Source organism: Chiloscyllium plagiosum, unplaced genomic scaffold (assembly GCF_037043375.1).
Source record: "Chiloscyllium plagiosum isolate Xiang-an unplaced genomic scaffold, Cpla_swu_hap1 HiC_scaffold_1, whole genome shotgun sequence".
Taxonomy (NCBI): domain Eukaryota; kingdom Metazoa; phylum Chordata; class Chondrichthyes; order Orectolobiformes; family Hemiscylliidae; genus Chiloscyllium; species Chiloscyllium plagiosum.
The window spans coordinates 176,026,456-176,045,664 of record NW_028270139.1 but is presented as its reverse complement, the minus strand read 5'-3'; the positions used below and the strand labels follow the sequence as shown (position 1 = coordinate 176,045,664).

General features: G+C 45.2%; 1 protein-coding gene across 1 annotated transcript in view; it reads left to right on the top strand.

Annotated features, from left to right (window-relative positions):
- Positions 1 to 19,209, top strand: part of LOC148152298 (disintegrin and metalloproteinase domain-containing protein 12-like) — a 657,223-nt gene that overhangs the window by 473,642 nt on the left and 164,372 nt on the right. The window contains exons 19-20 of the mRNA XM_087986062.1: positions 13,223 to 13,291; positions 15,464 to 15,529. Coding sequence (XP_087842188.1) covers positions 13,223 to 13,291; positions 15,464 to 15,529 — 135 coding nt within the window. The remainder of the gene's footprint in view (positions 1 to 13,222; positions 13,292 to 15,463; positions 15,530 to 19,209) is intronic.

Below are 19,209 nucleotides of genomic sequence, written 5' to 3'. Positions count from 1 at the left end.
AGTGAGTGTGCAGGGCGGTATTGTTCAGGGTTTACAGAAAGTGTACTGGGCTGTATTGTTCATTGTTTAGTCAAAGTTTACTGGACTGTACTGTTCAGGTTTTACTGTGAGTGTACAGGGCTGTAGTGTTGAGGGGTTTCACAAAGTGTGCAGGGCTGCTTGTTCAGGTATTAAAGAGAGTGCATAGGGGAGTTTTGTTCAGGGTTTACTGAGAGTGTACAGGGCTGTATTGTTCAGTGTTTATAGTGAGTGTACAGGGCTGTATTGTTCAGTGTTTATAGTGAGTGTACAGGGCTGTATTGTTCAGTGTTTATAGTGAGTGTACAGGGCTGTATTGTTCAGGGTTTACAGAGAGTGTACAGGGCTGTATTGTTCAGGGTTTACAGCAAGTGCACATGGCTGTATTGATCAGGGTTTACAGAGAGTGTACAGGGCTGTACTGTTCAGATTTTAGTATGAGTGTAATGGGCTGTATTGTTCATTGGTTTCAGAGAGTGTATAGGGCTGTTTTCTTCAGGGTTTGCAGAGAGTGTACAGGGCTGTATTGTTCCGGGCTTTCAGAGAGTGTACAGGTCTGTATTGTTCAGGGTTTACAGAGAGTGTACAGAGCTGTATTGTTCAGGGTTTACAGGGAGTGTACAGGTGTGTATTGTTCAGGGTTTACAGAGAGTGTACAGGTCTGTATTGTTCAGGGTTTACAGTGAGTGTACAGGACTGTATTGTTCAGGGTTTACAGAGAGTGTACAGGTGTGTATTGTTCAGGGTTTACAGAGAGTGTACAGGTCTGTCTTGTTCTGGGTTTACAGAGAGTGTACAGGGCTGTATTGTTCAGGGTTTACAGAGAGTGTACAGGTGTGTATTGTTCAGGGTTTACAGAGAGTGTACAGGGCTGTATTGTTCAGGGTTTACAGAGAGTGTACAGGTCTGTATTGTTCTGGGTTTACAGAGAGTGTACAGGTCTGTATTGTTCAGGGTTTACAGAGACTGTACAGCGTTGTATTGTTCAGGGATTTCAGAGTATACAGAGCTCTGTTGTTCAGGTTTTACAGAAAGTGGACAGGAATGTATTGTTCAGGGTTTACAGTGAGTATTTAGTGCTGTATTGTTCAGTGCATTCAGGGATTGTACAGGGCTGTATTGTTCAGGGATTTCAGAGTGTACAGGGCTGTGTTGTTCAGGCTTTAGAGAGAGTGTGCAGGGCTGTATTGTTCAGGGTTTACAGAGAGTGTGCAGGGCTGTATTGTTCAGGGTTTACAGAGAGTGTACAGGGCTGTATTGTTCAGGGTTTACAGAGAGTGTACAGGTCTGTATTTTTCAGGGTTGACAGAGAGTGTACAGGGCTGTATTGTTCAGGGATTTCAGAGTATACAGGGCTCTGTTGTTCAGGGTTTACAGAGAGTGTACAGGCCTGTATTGTTCAGGGATTACAGTGAGTGTGCAGGGCGGTATTGTTCATGGATTTCGGAGTATACAGGGCTCTATTGTTCAGGGTTTACAGAGAGTGTACAGGCCTGTATTGTTCAGGGATTACAGTGAGTGTGCAGGGCGGTATTGTTCAGGGTTTACAGAAAGTGTACTGGGCTGTATTGTTCATTGTTTAGTCAAAGTTTACTGGACTGTACTGTTCAGGTTTTACTGTGAGTGTACAGGGCTGTAGTGTTGAGGGGTTTCACAAAGTGTGCAGGGCTGCTTGTTCAGGTATTAAAGAGAGTGCATAGGGGAGTTTTGTTCAGGGTTTACTGAGAGTGTACAGGGCTGTATTGTTCAGTGTTTACAGGAAGTGGACAGGGCTGTATTGTTCAGGGCTTTAAGGGAGTGTACAGGGCTGTATTGGTCAGGGTTTACAGGAAGTGGACAGGGCTGTATTGTTCAGGGTTTAAAGAGAGTGTACAGGGCTGTATTGTTCAGGGTTTACAGAGAGTGTACAGGGCTGTATTGTTCCGGGATTACAGTGAGTGAACATGGCTGTATTGTTCAGGGATTACAGCGAGTATTTAGTGCTGTATTGTTCAGTGTATTCAGGGATTGTACGAGTGTGTATTGTTCAGGGATTGCAGAGTGTACAGTGCTTTGTTGTTCAGGCTTCAGAGAGAGTGTACAGGGCTGTATTGGTCAGGGTTTATAGAGAGTGTACAGGGCTGTGTCGTTCAGGGTATGCAGAGAGTGTACAAGGCTGTTCTGATCAGGATTTTCAATGAGTGTTCAGGGCTGTATTGTTCAGGGTTTATAGCAAGTGCACAGGGCTGTATTGTTCAGGGATTACAGAGTGTACAGGGTTATATTGTTCAGGGATTATAGTGAGTGAACAGGGCTGTGGTGTTCAGGGTTGACAGAGTGTACAGGGCTGTATTGGATGAGAGTGGTGCTGAAAAAGCAAAGCAGTTCAGGCAGCATCCGAGGTACAGGAAAATCGACGTTTCGGAAAAAGTCCCACATCAGAAATAGAGGCAGAGTGCCTGCAGGGCTGTATAGTTCAGGGATTACAGAGTGTACAGGACTGTATTGTTCTTGGTTTACAGTGTGGGTACAGGGCTGTATTGTTCAGGGTTTACAGAGAGTGTACCGGGCTGTATTGTTCAGGGTTTACAGTGAGTGTACAGGGCTGTTTTGTTCAGGGTTTACAGAGTGTACAGGGCTGTATTGTTCAGGGTTTACAGTGAGTGTACAGGGCTGTATTGTTCAGGGATTTCAGAGAGTGTGCAGGGCTGTATTGTTCAGGGTTTACAGAGAGTGTACAGGGCTGTATTGTTCACGGTTTACAGAGAGTGTACATGGCTGTATTTTTCATGGTTTAGAGAGAGTGTGCAGACCTGTATTGTTCAGGGTTTACAGAGACTGTACAGCGTTGTATTGTTCAGGGTTTACAGCAAGTGCACAGGGCTGTATTGTTCAGGGTTTACAGCAAGTGCACAGGGCTGTATTGTTCAGGGTTTACAGAGAGTGTACAGGGCTGTACTGTTCAGATTTTACTGTGAGTGTAAAGGGCTGTATTGTTGAGGGGTTTCAGAGAGTGTACAGGCCTGTATTTTTCAGGGTTCACAGAGTGTACAGAGCTGTATTGTTGAGTGTTTGAAGACAGTGTGCAGGGCTGTTTGTTCACGTATTAAAGAGAGTGTATAGGGCTGTATTGTTCAGGGTTTACAGAGAGTGTACAGGGCTGTATTGTTCACGGTTTACAGAGTGTACAGGGCTGTATTATTCAGGGTTTACAGAGAGTGTACAGGGCTGTATTGTTCAGTGTTTACAGAGTGTACAGGGCTGTATTATTCAGGGTTTACAGAGAGTGTACAGGGCTGTATTGTTCAGTGTTTACAGAGTGCACAGGGCTGTATTGTTCACTGTTTACAGAGAGTGTACACGGCTGTATTGTTCAGGATTTACAGGGACTGTACAGGGCTGAATTGTTCTCAGTTTACAGAGTGCATACAGAGCTGTATTGTTCAGGGTTTACACAGAGTGTACAGGTGTGTATTGTTCAGGGATTGCAGAGTGTACAGGTCTGTGTTGTTCAGGCTTTAGAAAGAGTGTATAGGGTTGTATTGGTCAGGATTTACAGAGGGTGCGCGGCTGTATTGTTCAGGGTCTTCAGAGAGTGTAAAGGGCTGTACTGTTCAGCATTTACAGAGGGTGCACGGCTGTATTGTTCAGGGTATACAGAGAGTGTGCAGGGCTGTACTGTTCAGGGTTTACAGAGGGTGCACAGCTGTATTGTTCAGGGTATACAGAGAGTGTGTAGGGCTGTACTGTTCAGGGTTTACAGAGAGTGTACAGGGCTGTATTGTTCAGGTTTACAGAGATTGAATGCGGCTGTATTGTTCAGGTTTACAGAGATTGTATGGGGCTGTATTGTTCAGTGTTTATAGCAAGTGGACAGGGCAGTATTCTTCAGATTTTACATTGAGTGTAACGGGCTGTATTGTTCAGGGGTTTTAGAGAGTGTACAGGGCTGTATTTGTCAGGGCTCACAGAGTGAACAGAGCTGTATTGCTGTGTGTTTGCAGACAGTGTGCAGGGCTGTTTGTTCAGGTATTAAAGTGAGTGCACAGGGCAGTATTGTTCAGGGTTTACTGAGAGTTGACACGGCTGTATTGTTCAGGATTTATAGGGAGTGTACAGGGCTGTATTGTTCAGGGTTTATAGGGAGTGTACAGGGCTGTATTGTTCAGTGTTTACAGAGAGTGTACAGGGCTAAATTGTTCAGGGTTAGCAGAGAGTGTGCAGGGGTGTGTTGTTCAGGGTTTGCAGAGAGTGTACAGGGTTGTATTGTTCAGGGTTTGCAGAGAGTTTGCATGGCTGTATTGTTCAGGGTTTACAGAGAGTGTACAGGGCTGTATTGTTCAGGGTTTACAGAGAGTGTACAGGGCTGTATTGTTCAGGGTTTACAGCAAGTGCACATGGCTGTATTTATCAGGGTTTACAGAGAGTGTACAGGGCTGTACTGTTCAGATTTTAGTATGAGTGTAATGGGCTGTATTGTTCATTGGTTTCAGTGAGTGTATAGGGCTGTTTTCTTCAGGGTTTGCAGAGAGTGTACAGAGCTGTATTGTTCCGGGCTTTCAGAGAGTGTACAGGTCTGTATTGTTCAGGGTTAACAGAGAGTGTACAGCGTTGTATTGTTCAGGGATTTCAGAGTATACAGGGCTCTGTTGTTCAGGTTTTACAGAAAGTGGACAGGAATGTATTGTTCAGGGTTTACAGTGAGTATTTAGTGCTGTGTTGTTCAGTGCTCAGGGATTGTACAGGTGTGTATTGTTCAGGGATTTCAGAGTGTACAGGGCTGTGTTGTTCAGGCTTTAGAGAGAGTGTACAGGGCTGTATTGTTCCGGGTTTACAGGGAGTGTACAGGGCTGTATTGTTCAGGGTTTACAGAGAGTGTACCGGGCTGTATTGTTCAGGGTTTACAGAGAGTGTACCGGGCTGTATTGTTCTGGGTTTACAGAGAGTGTACAGAGCTGTATTGTACTGGGTTTTTAGAGAGTGTACAGGGCTGTATTGTTCCAGGTTTACAGAGAGTGTACAGGGCTGTATTGTTCAGGGTTTACAGAGAGTGTACAGGGCTGTATTGCTCTGGGTTTACAGAGAGTGTACAGGGCTGTATTGTTCAGGGTTTACAGAGAGTGCACAGGGCTGTATTGTTCAGGGTTTACAGAGAGTGCACAGGGCTGTATTGTTCAGGGTTTACAGAGAGTGCACAGGGCTGTATTGTTCAGGGTTTACAGAGAGTGTACAGGGCTGTATTGTTCTGGGTTTACAGAGAGTGTACAGGGCTGTATTGTTCAGGGTTTACAGTGAGTATACAGGGCTGTATTGTTCTGGGTTTACAGAGAGTGTACAGGGCTGTATTGTACTGGGTTTTTAGAGAGTGTACAGGGCTGTATTGTTCAGGGTTTTTAGAGAGTGTACAGGGTTGTATTGTTCAGGGTTTACAGAGAGTGTACAGAGCTGTATTGTACTGGGTTTTTAGAGAGTATACAGGGCTGTGTTGTTCAGGGTTTACAGAGAGTGTACAGGGCTGTATTGTTCAGGGTTTACAGAGAGTGTACAGGGCTGTATTCGTCAGGGTTTACAGAGAGTGTACAGGGCTGTATTGTTCAGGGTTTACAGTGAGTGAACATGGCTGTATTGTTCCGGGATTACAGTGAGTGAACATGGCTGTATTGTTCAGGGATTACAGCGAGTATTTAGTGCTGTATTGTTCAGTGTATTCAGGGATTGTACAGGGCTGTGTTATTCAGGGATTGCAGAGTGTACAGGGCTGTGTTGTTCAGGCTTTAGAGAGAGTGTGCAGGGCTGTATTGTTCAGGGTTTACAGAGAGTGTACAGGGCTGTATTGTTCAGGGTTTACAGAGAGTGTACAGGGCTGTATTGTTCAGCGTTTACAGAGAGTGTACAGGGCTGTATTGTTCAGGGTTTACAGAGAGTGAACATGGCTGTATTGTTCCGGGATTACAGAGAGTGTACAGGGCTGTATTGTTCAGGGTTTACAGTGAGTGAACATGGCTGTATTGTTCAGGGATTACAGCGAGTATTTAGTGCTGTATTGTTCAGTGTATTCAGGGATTGTACAGGGCTGTGTTGTTCAGGGATTGCAGAGTGTACAGGGCTGTGTTGTTCAGGCTTTAGAGAGAGTGTGCAGGGCTGTATTGGTCAGGGTTTACAGAGAGTGTGCAGGGCTGTATTGGTCAGGGTTTACAGAGAGTGTACAGGGCTGTATTGTTCAGGGTTTACAGAGAGTGTACAGGGCTGTATTGTTCAGCGTTTACAGAGAGTGTACAGGGCTGTATTGTTCAGGGTTTACAGAGAGTGTACAGGGCTGTATTGTTCAGGGTTTACAGAGAGTGTACAGGGCTGTATTGTTCTGGGTTTACAGAGAGTGTACAGGGCTGTATTGCTCTGGGTTTACAGAGAGTGTACAGAGCTGTATTGTTCAGGGTTTACAGAGAGTGTACAGAGCTGTATTGTTCAGGGTTTACAAAGAGTGTACAGGGCTGTATTGTTCAGGGTTTACAGAGAGTGTACAGGGCTGTATTGTTCAGGGTTTACAGAGAGGGTGCATGGCTATATTGTTCAGGGTTTACAGAGTGTACAGGGCTGTATTGTTCAGGGTTTACAGAGAGTGTACAGGGCTGTATTGTTCAGGGTTTACAGAGAGTGTACAGGGCTGTATTGCTCTGGGTTTACAGAGAGTGTACAGAGCTGTATTGTTCAGGGTTTACAGAGAGTGTACAGAGCTGTATTGTTCAGGGTTTACAGAGAGTGTACAGGGCTGTATTGTTCAGGGTTTACAGAGAGGGTGCATGGCTATATTGTTCATGGTTTACAGAGAGTGTACAGGGCTGTATTGTTCCGGGATTACAGTTAGTGAACATGGCTGTATTGTTCAGGGATTACAGCGAGTATTTAGTGCTGTATTGTTCAGTGTATTCAGGGATTGTACAGGGCTGTATTGTTCAGGGATTTCAGAGTGTACAGGGCTGTGTTGTTCAGGCTTTAGAGAGAGTGTACAGGGCTGTATTGTTCAGGGTTTACAGGGAGTGTGCAGGGCTGTATTGTTCAGGGTTTACAGTGAGTGAACATGACTGTATTGTTCAGGGATTACAGCGAGTTCACAATGCTGTATTTTTCAGGGTTTACAGGGATTGTACAGGGCTGTATTGTTCAGGGTTTACAGCAAGTGGTCAAGGCTGTATTGTTCAGAGTTTACTCAAAGTTTACAGGGCTGTTCAGATTTTGCTTTGAGTGTAACGATCTGTATTGTTCAGGGTTTTCAGAGTGTGTACAGGATTGTATTTTTCAGGGTTCACATAGTGTACAGAACTGTATTGTTAAGTGTTTGGAGACAGTGTGCAGACCTGTTTCTTCAGGTATTAAAGAGAGTGCACAGGGCAGTAGTGTCAGGGTTTACAGAGAGTGTACAGGACTGTATTGTTCCGGGTTTACAGGGAGTGTACAGGGCTGTATTGTTCCAGGTTTACAGAGAGTGTACAGGGCTGTATTGTTCAGGGTTTACAGAGAGTGTACAGGGCTGTATTGTTCAGGGTTTACAGAGAGTGTACAGGACTGTATTGTTCAGGGTTTACAGAGAGTGTACAGGGCTGTATTGTTCAGGGTTTACAGAGAGTGTACAGGGCTGTGTTCTGGGTTTACAGAGAGTGTACAGGACTGTATTGTTCAGGGTTTACAGCAAGTGGACAGGGTTGCATTGTTCAAGGTTTACAGAGAGTCTACAAGGCTGTATTATTCATGGTTTACAGAGTGTACTGGCCTGTATTGTTCAGGGATTACAGTGAATGTGCAGGGCTGTGTTGTTCAGGGTTTACAGAGATTGTACAGGGCTGTATTGTTCAGCGTTTACAGAGAGTGTACAGGGCTGTGTTGTTCAGGGTTTACAGAGTGTACTGGGCTGTGTTGTTCAGGGTTTACAGAGAGTGTACAGAGCTGTATTGTTCAGGGTTTACAGAGGGTGTACAGGGCTGTATTCAGTGTTTACAGAGAGTGTACAGGGCTGTATTGTTCAGGGTTTACAGAGTGTACTGGGCTGTGTTGTTCAGGGTTTACAGAGAGTGTACAGGGCTGTATTGTTCCGGGTTTACAGAGAGTGTACAGGGCTGTATTGTTCTGGGTTTACAGAGAGTGTACAGGGCTGTATTGTTCTGGGTTTACAGAAGTGTGCAGGGCTGTATTGTTCAGGGTTCATAGGGAGTGCACAGAGTTTTATTGTTCAGGGTTTACAGAGAGCGTACAGTGTTGCATTGCTGTGTCTTCTGGGTGGTCAGTCCTGGAGCTACACAGCATGGAAACAGACTCTTCCTTTTGACTCCTCCATGCTAAGCAGATATCATAATTTGATCTCATTCCATTTGCCAGCACCTTGGCCCGAAAGCCCTATAAACATTTCCTTTAATGTACCTATCCAGGTGACTTTTAAGTGTTGTAATTGTACTCGCCTCCACTACCTCTGGCAGCTCATTCCATACTCACACCAACCTCTGTGCGAAAAAGCTTTCACTGAGAAACTTTTTAAATCTGTCCCCACTCACTGTAAACCCTCTGGTTCAGATTCCCTCACCCAGGGTAAAGACCTTGTCTATTTCCCCTACCCCATGCTGATAATGATATTGGAACATGATCCCATGTATTCACTGTGACTTCTTTACTTTCCTCACAGTTCCAATGAGAATTATCAAACACTTGCTGCTTCTCTTTTCCCAGATACCCACAATGTACTTCACCATTTTCCAAGTCATTGAACTTTCATTGCTGAAATAATTCGTTTATGTACTGTAGTATGTCCATAATATATATGTATATATTATTGCCACCATGTCTGAGGATATATACATACCATCACCATCATATCAATGATCTGTTTGTCACACATTTCCACATTCTTTTTTGTCTTTCATTCATGGGATGAGGGTATCACTGACTGGGTCAGCATTGATTGAACATCCCTAATTGCCCAATGAAGAGGTCTGGAGTCACATGTTGGCCAGACCAGGGAAGGATGGCAGTTCCCTTTCCTCCAGAACATTAGTCACCCTGATGGGTTTTTCCTCAACAATTGATTTATGATTTTTATTGAATTCAAATTCCACCACCTGCCATGGCAGGATTCAAGCCCGGATCCCAAGAACATTAGTTGGTGATAATATCAGAGGCCATTGCCTCCCCTGAATTATTCTGATCTCTCTATCTTTTCTGAGCTGGTCATGAACCATGTTGTTGGCAGGTCATGGTGCAGCTGTACAGGACATTGGTTTGGTCACCTTTGGAATATTGCGTGCAATTGTGGACGGCACAGTGGCACAGCAGTTAGCACTGCTGCCTCACAGCGCCAGAGACCTGGGTTCAATTCCCGCCTCAGGCGACTGACTGTGTGGAGTTTGCACATTCTCCCCGTGTCTGCGTGGGTTTCCTCCAGGTGCTCCGGTTTCCTCCCACAGTCCAAAGATGTGCAGGTTAGGTGAATTGGCCATGCTAAATTGCCCGTAGTGTTAGGTGAAGGGGTAAATGTAGGGGATGGGTCTGAGTGGGTTGCTCTTCGGAGGGTCAGTGTGGACGTGTTGGGCCGAAGGGCCTGTTTCCACAGTAATCTAATCTAATTCTGGTCTCCTTCCTACCAGAAGGATGTTGCGAAACTTGAAAGATTTCATAAATGATTTACAACGATGTTGCCAAGGTCGGAGGATCTGAGCTATAGGGAGAGGTTGAACAGGCTGGGGCTGTTTTCCCTGGAGTGTCGGAGGCTGAGGGGTGACCTTATAGAGGTTTATACAATCATGAGGGGCATGGATAGGATAAATAGACAAAATATTTTCCCGGTGGTGGGTTAGTCCATAACTAGAGGGCATAGGTTTAGGATGGGAGGGGAAAGATATAAAAGAGACATAAGGGGCAACTTTTTCTCGCAGAGCGTGGTACGTGTATGGAATGAGCTGCCAGAGGAAGTGGTGGAGGCTGGTACAATTGCAACATTTAAAAGGCATTTGGATGGGTATATGAATAGGAAGGGTTTGGCGGGATATGGACTGGGCGCTGGCAGGTGGGACTAGATTGGGTTGGGATATCTGGCCGGTATGGACGTGTTGGACCAAAGAGTCTGTTTTTGTGCTGTATATCTCTATCATACTATGATTGTATAACTCTGACCTCTCACAATGTCCCAGGATGTTCAGATTCAAAAGATTCCAATCAGAGAGTTCCAAAGTCATGTCACTCTCTGAGAAAAAAAAACAAACCCTTCCTCATCTCTGTCCTAAAAGGGTGACTCCCTCTTTTAAAAACAGTACTCCCTCATTCTGAACATCCAGCCCACATTTGTTTTGTTCAGACCCTTCTGCATCTTATAGACTTCAATCTCTTCACTCTTTGAAATTCCAGTGGAACCAAGCCCACTCCATGCAGCCTTGTCACAGAAAACAATCCACTCATTGTTGGCATCTTTCCAGTCAGCATCCTCTGAACTGCCTGTATGAGCATAACCTCCAACCAACGTTTTGGTCAGCATGGACCAGTTTGGGCCAAAAAGCCTGTCTCTGTGCTCTCGGGCTTTATAGCTCTATCTCCTCAGCTCCATTCAATTCTCCTGGACTCCAACCAGATCACCTCAGATCCATCCAGCTCATCTCTGGACCAGTCAGACCATCTCAGATCTGGCCAGATCACCTCGGATCCAACCAGATCACATTTGGGATTCATACAAATCGTCTCAGCTCCGTTCAGATCAGGTTATATGATCTCGAATCTAGTGAGATCACCTCAGATTTGAATCCAGTTCGAGGATGTGGCAGCATGTTGAAACTGCACACACCAAGGCAAGTGGGGAATGTTCCATCAGACTCCTGACTTGTGTTTTGGAGATAGTGGAGAGACTTTGGGGAGTCAGGATCACTGTAGAATTCCTTGGCGCTGACTTGCTGTTGCAGACACTGCGTTTCTGGTCAGTGGTAATTCTCAGGATGTTGATAGTGGGGCCAAAAGAGAAAATGCTGGAAAACCTCAAAGGATCAGTTAGGCTCAAAATGTCAGCACTTTTCTCTTCTTTACAGATGCTGCCAGACCTGCTGAGATTTTCCAGCATTTTCTCTTTTGGTTTCAGATTCCAGCATCCGCAGTGACTTGCTTTTATCCAGTGTTGATAGTGGGGGGTTTAGTGATGGCACCATCATTGAAGGCCAATGGTTGGTGGTTAGATTGCCCCTTGTTGGTCACAGTCATAGCCTGTCATTTGTGTGGTGCAAATGTTCCTTGCCACTTACCAATTACCTAAAGGTGGATGTTGTCCAGATCTTGTTACATTTGAACATGGACTGCTTCAGGAGTCGCGAATGGTGCTGAACATTGTGTATTCATCAGGGAATCTACCCACTTCTGACTTTATGGTGGAGGGATGGTCATTGATTAGGCAGCTGAAGATGCTTGGGGGCGACATGGTGGCTCAGTGGTTAGCACTGCTGCCTCACAGTGCCAGGGACCAGGTTCGATTCCAGCCGCGGGCGACTGTCTGTGTGGGGTTTGCACATTCTCCCCGTGTCTGCATGGGTTTCCTCTGGGTGCTCCGGTTTCCTCTCACAGTCCAAAGATGAACAGGTCGGTTGAATTGGTTATACTAAGTCACCCATAGTATTCAGGTATTTACAGATTTACAGATTACTTACAGATTTACAGATTACTTACAGTGTGGAAACAGGCCCTTCGGCCCAACAAGTCCACACCGACCCGCCGAAGCGCACCCACCCATATACCCATTCCCCTACATTTACCCCTTACCTAACACTACGGGCAATTTAGCATGGCCAATTCACCTAACCTGCACATTTTTGGACTGTGGGAGGAAACCGGAGCACCCGAAGGAAACCCACGCAGACACGGGGAGAACGTGTAAACTCCACACAGAGAGTCGCCTGAGGTGGGAATTGAACCCAGGTCTCTGGCGCTGTGAGGCAGCAGTGCTAACCACTGTGCCACCGTGCCGCCCACTAAGGTGGAGGTTAGGTGCATTAATTAGGGGTAAATATAGGTTAGGGGGAATGGGTCTGTGTGGGTTACTCTTCAGAGGGTCAGTGTGGACTTGTTGGGCTGAAAGGCCTGTTTCCACACTGTAGAGAATTATTGGTTGGGCGAAAGACACTACCCTGAGGAACTCCTGTGGAGATGTCCTGGAGCTGAGATGACTGACCCTCCACAAACACAACCATCTTCCCTTTGTGCAAGGTATGACTCTAAACAGTGAAGATTCTGCCCCTGATAGCCATTGATTCCAGTTTTGCCCAGGCTCCTTGATACCGCACTCGGTCGAATGCAGCCTTGATGTCAGGGCTGTCCCTCTCCCCTCCCCTCTGGAATCCAGCTCTTTTGTCCGTGTTTGACCCAAGGCTGTAATGAGGTCAGGAGCTGAGTGACCCTGGGGGAACCCAAACTGGGCGTCACTGAGCAGGTTATTGCTGAGCAGGTGCTGCTTGATAGCTCTGTTGATGACCCTTCCATCACTTTACTGATGATCGAGAGTCGACTCATGAGGCAATATTGGCTGGGTTAGATTTCTCCTGCTTTTTATGCACAGGACCTCCCTGGGCAATTTCCCACATTGTCGGGTAGATACCAGAGTTGTAACTGTACTGGAACAGCTTGGCTAGGGGAACAGCAAGGTCTGGAGCACAAATCTTCAGTACTATTGCCAGAATTTTATCAGGGCCCATTGCCTTTGCAGGATTGAATGCATCCAACCGTTTCTTGATAGCATTTGGAGTGAATCGAATTGGCTGAAGACTGGTATCTGTGATGCTGGGGACGACTGGAGATGGATTGTCCACTCGGCACTTCTGACTGAAGATTGTTGTAACTGTTTCAGCTTTATCCCTGACACACTGATGTGCTGGGCTCTTCCCTCTTTGAGGATGTGATATTTGTGGAGCCTCCTACTCCTGTGAGGTGTTTAATTGTCTGACACAATTCATAACTGGCTTTAGCAGGATTACAGAGCTTAGATCTGATCTGTTGTTTGGAGAATTGTTGAACTATCTCTGTAGTTAGTTACTTATACATGAGCAATCCTGTGACTAACACTGCCAGACACTGATGAATTCTGATGGGCATTTAGAGGTCCTGACAGAGTCACTGTTATCTCAGTCTTAACCTGAATCTCATAAACAGAGTGTCTCATTGCAAGGAGCAGGCTCCCATATTTATCAAAATTGTTTCTGTTTGTTACTTTCCACAGCGATGTCACCAGAGACAACAGATACCATGACTACAAGAGAGTTTCAGACAAGTACTTCACCATATTCAGGTGAGTAATCTCCTCCACAAATCTCTCCGGTTTATCTCCAAGGCCAAACGGGGCGAATCAGGGATAACAAAGGTACAGTCACTGTGATGGGGTGATAGTATAGGCTTCCCAATAACAAATGGGAGAGAGAGCAACAGATATATAAACACATCATGGGAAGATGTTAAACCAGTCAGGTTGTGGTAGGGAGTTGTGTTAACCTCCCCAATATTGACTGGGACTCCCTTTGAGCCAGGTGCTTCGATAGGGCAGAGTTGTTTCAATGAATCCAGGAGGGTTTCTTGAAATAATATGGAGATAGTCCAACTGGGGAAGTTGAACTGGACACAAAACCAGAAATTGCTGGAAAAGCTCAGCAGGTCTGGCAGCATCGATGGAGAGAAATCAGAGTTAATATTTCAGGTCGAATGGTGCTTGAACAATGCTGCCAGACCTTTCTGGCAACTTGTGGTTTTGTTTCTGAATTTCGAGGATCTGCAGTTGTCTTGGTCTCTCTTGGGCCCACTAGATCTTGTATTGGAGAACCAGTCTGGCATGGTGAGTAGGGTCTCGGGGGGCGAGGGGGGGGGGGGGGGGGGGCAGAAGGTTGGCCAGAGTGATCATAATACCGCAAGTGGTTTAGGAGCTAGAGATCAGGATAAGCACAGCAGGTCAGGCAGCATCTGAGGAGCAGGAAAATCGACAATTCGGGCAAAAGCCCTTCATCAGGAATGCTCCTCAGATGCTGCCTGACCTGCTGTGCTTTTCCAGCACCACTCTAATCTAGACTCTGGTTTCCAGCATCTGCGGTCATTGTTTTTAGCTTGAGATCAGGATAAGACTGATCCTCAGGTGAAAGTATGAAATTGCAGGAAGGACAATCACAACACCATCAGGCCCAGATTGCAGAAATTAGATTGGGGTGTCTGACATGTGGCTGGGAAAAGAAAAGGAAGCATTTGGAAGGTTTCAGAAACACATGCCCAAGGCACTTGAAGAAGATAAAGGTATCAGAAACAAAGGAGGCAAAACTGGACCATGAAATGGCATGAAGTTATGAGGAGACTCCCAAAGCATTTTATACACTGATATGGAGCAAGAGGGCAGGTAGAGAAAAGATAAGTTCACTCAAGGACAAAGGTGGGGATTTCTGTTTGGAGCTGGGGGTAGTGAGTGAGGTCCTTTATGAGTACTTTGCATCAGTATCGGATTATGGATAAAGGCAAGATTAAGGAGGGATATGTTGAAAGAAAAAAGGAAGCGATGTTGGATGTCTTAAAAAAAAACATGAAGGTGGATAAGCACCCAGGGCCTCATGGGATCTGTTTCATCGGGAGGAAAGGGAAGAGTTTGCTGGGTCCTTGAGAGAGATCTTTGCATCCTCTTTATCCACAGGAGACTAGAGAATAGCCAATGTTGTTCCTTTGTTTAAGAAGGGAAACAGGGTAATCCAGGAATTTATAGACGAGTGAGCCCAACATCAGAGGCAGTGATATTATTTGAGAAGATTTTTAAGGGTAGTACAGAAGAGGCCTTTTGGCCTATCAATTCTGTAACCAATCAATTTTCAATGATCTACTCTACTCCCACTTTCCGCACTTGACCTGTTATATCTGGGTTCACTGACAGAACACCAAGTAGACAGCAGATAACCTTGTCCATATCTCAACTCCACAGTCAGTGTTCGACTGTGTCCCCTCCATCCCACCTCTGGGTTACCTCACCTACACAATTACACATATAATAAGGCCCTTAGCCTTCAGTATTATTATATTTTAGTTGCTCACCCGAATACATTTTAAAGTTTTGAGGTTTCTCGCCTCAACTACCCTCCCAGGGAGTGCATTCCAAACTCCACCACCTTCTGGGAGTAAAAATCCTCCCTCAAATCTCCTCTCACCCTCCTGTCTTTAACTTTAAAATTGAGGCATCTTGTTCTTGGCCCTTCAACAAAGGGAATAGGTGTTTTCTATTCACTCTGTCCCTGCCCCTTATAATTGGACACATCTCTATCAAGTCTCCCCTCAACATTCTCTTCTCCAAAGAAAACAATCCAACTTTATCCAGCCTCTGTGAGAAACTCTGATCTCCTGTGCGGTTCATGTTGAGCTCACAGTCTCATTCCCGAGACACCAATGCAGGAACAGGGTCCCACAGTCATTGAGATTGTTTCTGTTTGTTCCTTTTCAACAGTTGCCACAACACCCACTACTACAATTCCCACAACAGAGGCTCCGACAACTACTGAAGAGACAACAGGTTCGTAATCTTCTCCAACAAACCTCTCAAATGTCATACACATTCAATGAATATGTTCACTAGACCTGGCTAATTTGGCTACACTTGGGGCTGACACTTGCCTCATATCCCAGGATTCCATTGGGCCTCAGAGACGGTAAGAAGCATTGTCTCCTCCTTCCTTGGAGTAGCCGGTGTTGGACTGGGGTGTTCAAATTTAAACTCACAACACCAGGTTATAATCCAACAGGTTTAATTGGCAGCACTAGCTTTCAGATCGCTGCTCCTTCATCAGGCACTTGTGGAAGTTAAGACCATGATCCCAGAATTTATAGCCAAAGGAGTCCAGTGTCATGGAGATGTGATATAAAAAACATTCTTGGATTAAAACTTTCACCTTTTATCATGGCACGTGCTGGTTTATGTTCTTTGATATGTAAATCCCAGAACTTCATTTAAATTCCGTTCTCAAGATAGCGCCGGTGTTTAACCACTCGGTGTGAAGTATATGGCCTTCAATAAGGCGTTTGATAAGGTTCCACATGGTAGGCTATTGCACAAATTAAGGTGTTTCGGGATTGAAGTTGATTTCGCGGTTTGGGTCAGAAATTGTCTCGCTGAAAGATGACAATGTGGTGGTTGATGGGAAATGTTTATCCTGGAGTTCAATTACTAGTGAGGGACCGCAAGGATCTGTTTTGGGGCAACTGCTGTTTGTGATTTTTATAAATGACCTGGATGTGGGTGTAGGAGGATGGGTTAGTAAATATACGGACGACACAAAGGTAGGCAGAGTTGTGGATAGTGCAGAAGGATGTTGTGGGTTACAGAGTGACGTAGATAAGATGCAGAGCTGGGCTGAGAAGTGGCAAACAGTTAAATGCGGAGAAGTGTGAGGTAGTTCACTTCAGAAGAAATAACAGGAATGCAGAGTACTGGGTTAATGGTAAAATTCTTGGCAGTGTAAATGAACAGAGAGATCTCAGTGTCCAGGTGCATAAATCCCTGAAAGTTGCCACCCAGGTTGATATGGTTGTTATGAAGGCATATGGTGTGTTGCCATTTATTGGTAGAGGGATTGAGTTTCGGAGCCATGAGGTCATGCTGCAGCTGTACAAGACACTGTGCCACGCCTGGAGTATTGCGTACTGGTCTCCCCATTTTAGGATCTGGAACTTTTGGAAGGGGTTCAGAAGAGATTGACTAGAATATTGCCTGGTTTGGAAGGAAGGTCTTACGAGGAAAGGCTGAGGGAACTGAGGCTGTTTTTGTTGGAGAGAAGAAAGATGAGAGGTGACTTAATTGAGATGTGTAAGATAATCAGAGGGTTAGATAGGGTAGACAGTGAGAGCCTTTTTCCTCAGATGGTGATGGCTAACATGAGGGGCATAGCTTTAATTTGAGTTTGAATTTGAATTTATTCTCACATGTATTGAGGCACAGTGAAAAGCTTTGTCTTGTGAGCAATACATGCAGATCACAGAGTTAAGTAGCATGTTTTGTCCCAATCTGAGATTTGACTGACTATGGTGGTATCATCAGCGAACTTATAAATGGCGTTTGTCTGGTATTTGGCAATGCAGTCATGGATATACAGTGAGTACAGTGGGAGGCTGAGTATGCACCCCAAACTGAGGGGTGATAGATTTAGGGCAGATATCAGACATTGTTTCTTTACTCAGAGAGTAGTCGGGGTGTGGAATAGCCTGCCTGCAACAGTAGCAGGCTCGCCAACATTAAGGGTATTTAAATGGGTATTGAATATACATATGGATAATAATGGAACAGTGTAGGCTAGATGGCATCAGATTAATTTCACAGATTGGCGCAACATCGAGGGCTGAAGGGCCTGTACTGCACTATAACGTTCTATGTTCTAAATCTGTCTATGTCCCAATTCTCTGTCAGAATGACAAACCCTCTATAGTTCGACAGAGTTTTACATGGATTCATGCTGATATGCTCAAAGCTGCTTTCAAGATCCCTCAAAGTTGCCACTGAAGTTGATAGGGTTGAGAAGGCAGATGTGCTAAAAATCTTTAAGAACCTGAGGATAGACTGGATATGCCCAAGGTTTCTACAGAAAACAAAGGAAGAGATTGCTGCACCTTCAGTGATGATCTTTGCATCTTCACTGTCCACTGGAGTAGTGCCAGATGACTGGGGAGTGGCAAATTGTTTTCCCCTGTTCAAGAGAGGGAATAGGGATTACCCTGGGGAATCAAAGACCAGTCTGTCGTATGTCGATGATGGGCAAATTATTAAAGAGATTTCTGACAGACAGGATTTATGATTATTTGGCAAATCATAGTTTGATTAGAGATAGCATAGCTTTATGAGGGGCAGGCCATGCCTCACAAACCTTATTGAATTCTTTGAGGAAGTGACAAAACACATTGAAAAAGGTAGAGTAGTAGTACATGGGTTTAGCAAGGTGTTTGATAAGGTTCCCCACGGTAAGCTCACTCAGAAAGTAAGGAGGCATGGGATACAAGGAAATCTGGCTGCAGAATTGGCTGGCCCACGGAAGACAGAGGGTGCTGGTAGATGGAAAGTATTCAGCCTGGAGCTCGGTGACCAGTGGTGTTCGGCAGGGAGTGGTTCTGGAACCTCTGCTCTTTGTGATTTTTATAAATGATTTGGATGAGGAGGTGGAAGGGTGGGTTCGTAAGTTTGCCAATGACACGAAGGTTGGTGGAGTGGTGTATAGTATGGAGGGCTGTTGTAGGTTGCAAAAGGACATTGCCAGGATACAGAACTGGGCTGGGAAGGGTCAGATGGAGTTCAACCTGGAAAAGTGTGAAGTGATTCATTTTGGAAGGTTGAATTTGAAAGCAGACTACAGGGTTAAAGGCAGGATTCTTGGCAGCATGGAGGAACAAAGGGATCTTCGGTCCATGTCCATTGATCCCTCAAAGTTGCCACGCAAGTTGATAGGGTTGTTAAGAAGGTGTATGGTGTGTTGGCTTTCATTAGTAGGTGGATTGAGTTTAAAAGCTGCGAGGCTTTGCTGCAGCTCTATAGAGCCCTGGTTAGACCACACTTGGAATATTGTGTTCAGTTCTAGTTGCCTCATTATTGAAAGATGTGGAAGCTTTCGAGAGGGTGCAGAGGTGATTTCCCAGGATGCTGCCTGGACTGGAGGGCATGTCTTATGAAGAAAGATTGGGGGAGCTAGGGCTTTTTTCATTGGAGTGAAGAAGAATGAAGGTGACTTGACAGAGGTGGACACAATGATGAGAGACAAAGATAGTGTGGATGGCCAGAGACTTTTTCCCAGAGTGGACATGTCTATCACAAGGGGATATAATTTTAAAGTGATTGGAGGAAGGTTGAGGGGAGATGTCAGAGGTAGGTTCTTTACAAAGAGAATGTGCTGCCCGCGGTGGTAATAGAGTCAGTTATATTCCGGACATTTAAGCGACTCTTGGATAGGCACAGGGATGATAATAAAATGTAAGGTATGGATGTGAGCTTACAAAGTAGCAAAACCAGCGGGAAACTAGACAGTTTTGTGAAAGGTAGGTTGTGCCTCACAAACCCTATTGAGTTCTTTGAGAAGGTGACCAAACAGGTAGATGAGAGTAAACCGGTTGATGTGGTGTATATGGATTTCAGTAAGGCATTCGATAAGATTCCCTACAGTAGGTTATTGTACAAAATGCGGTGGAATGGGATTGTGGGAGACATAGCAGTTTGGA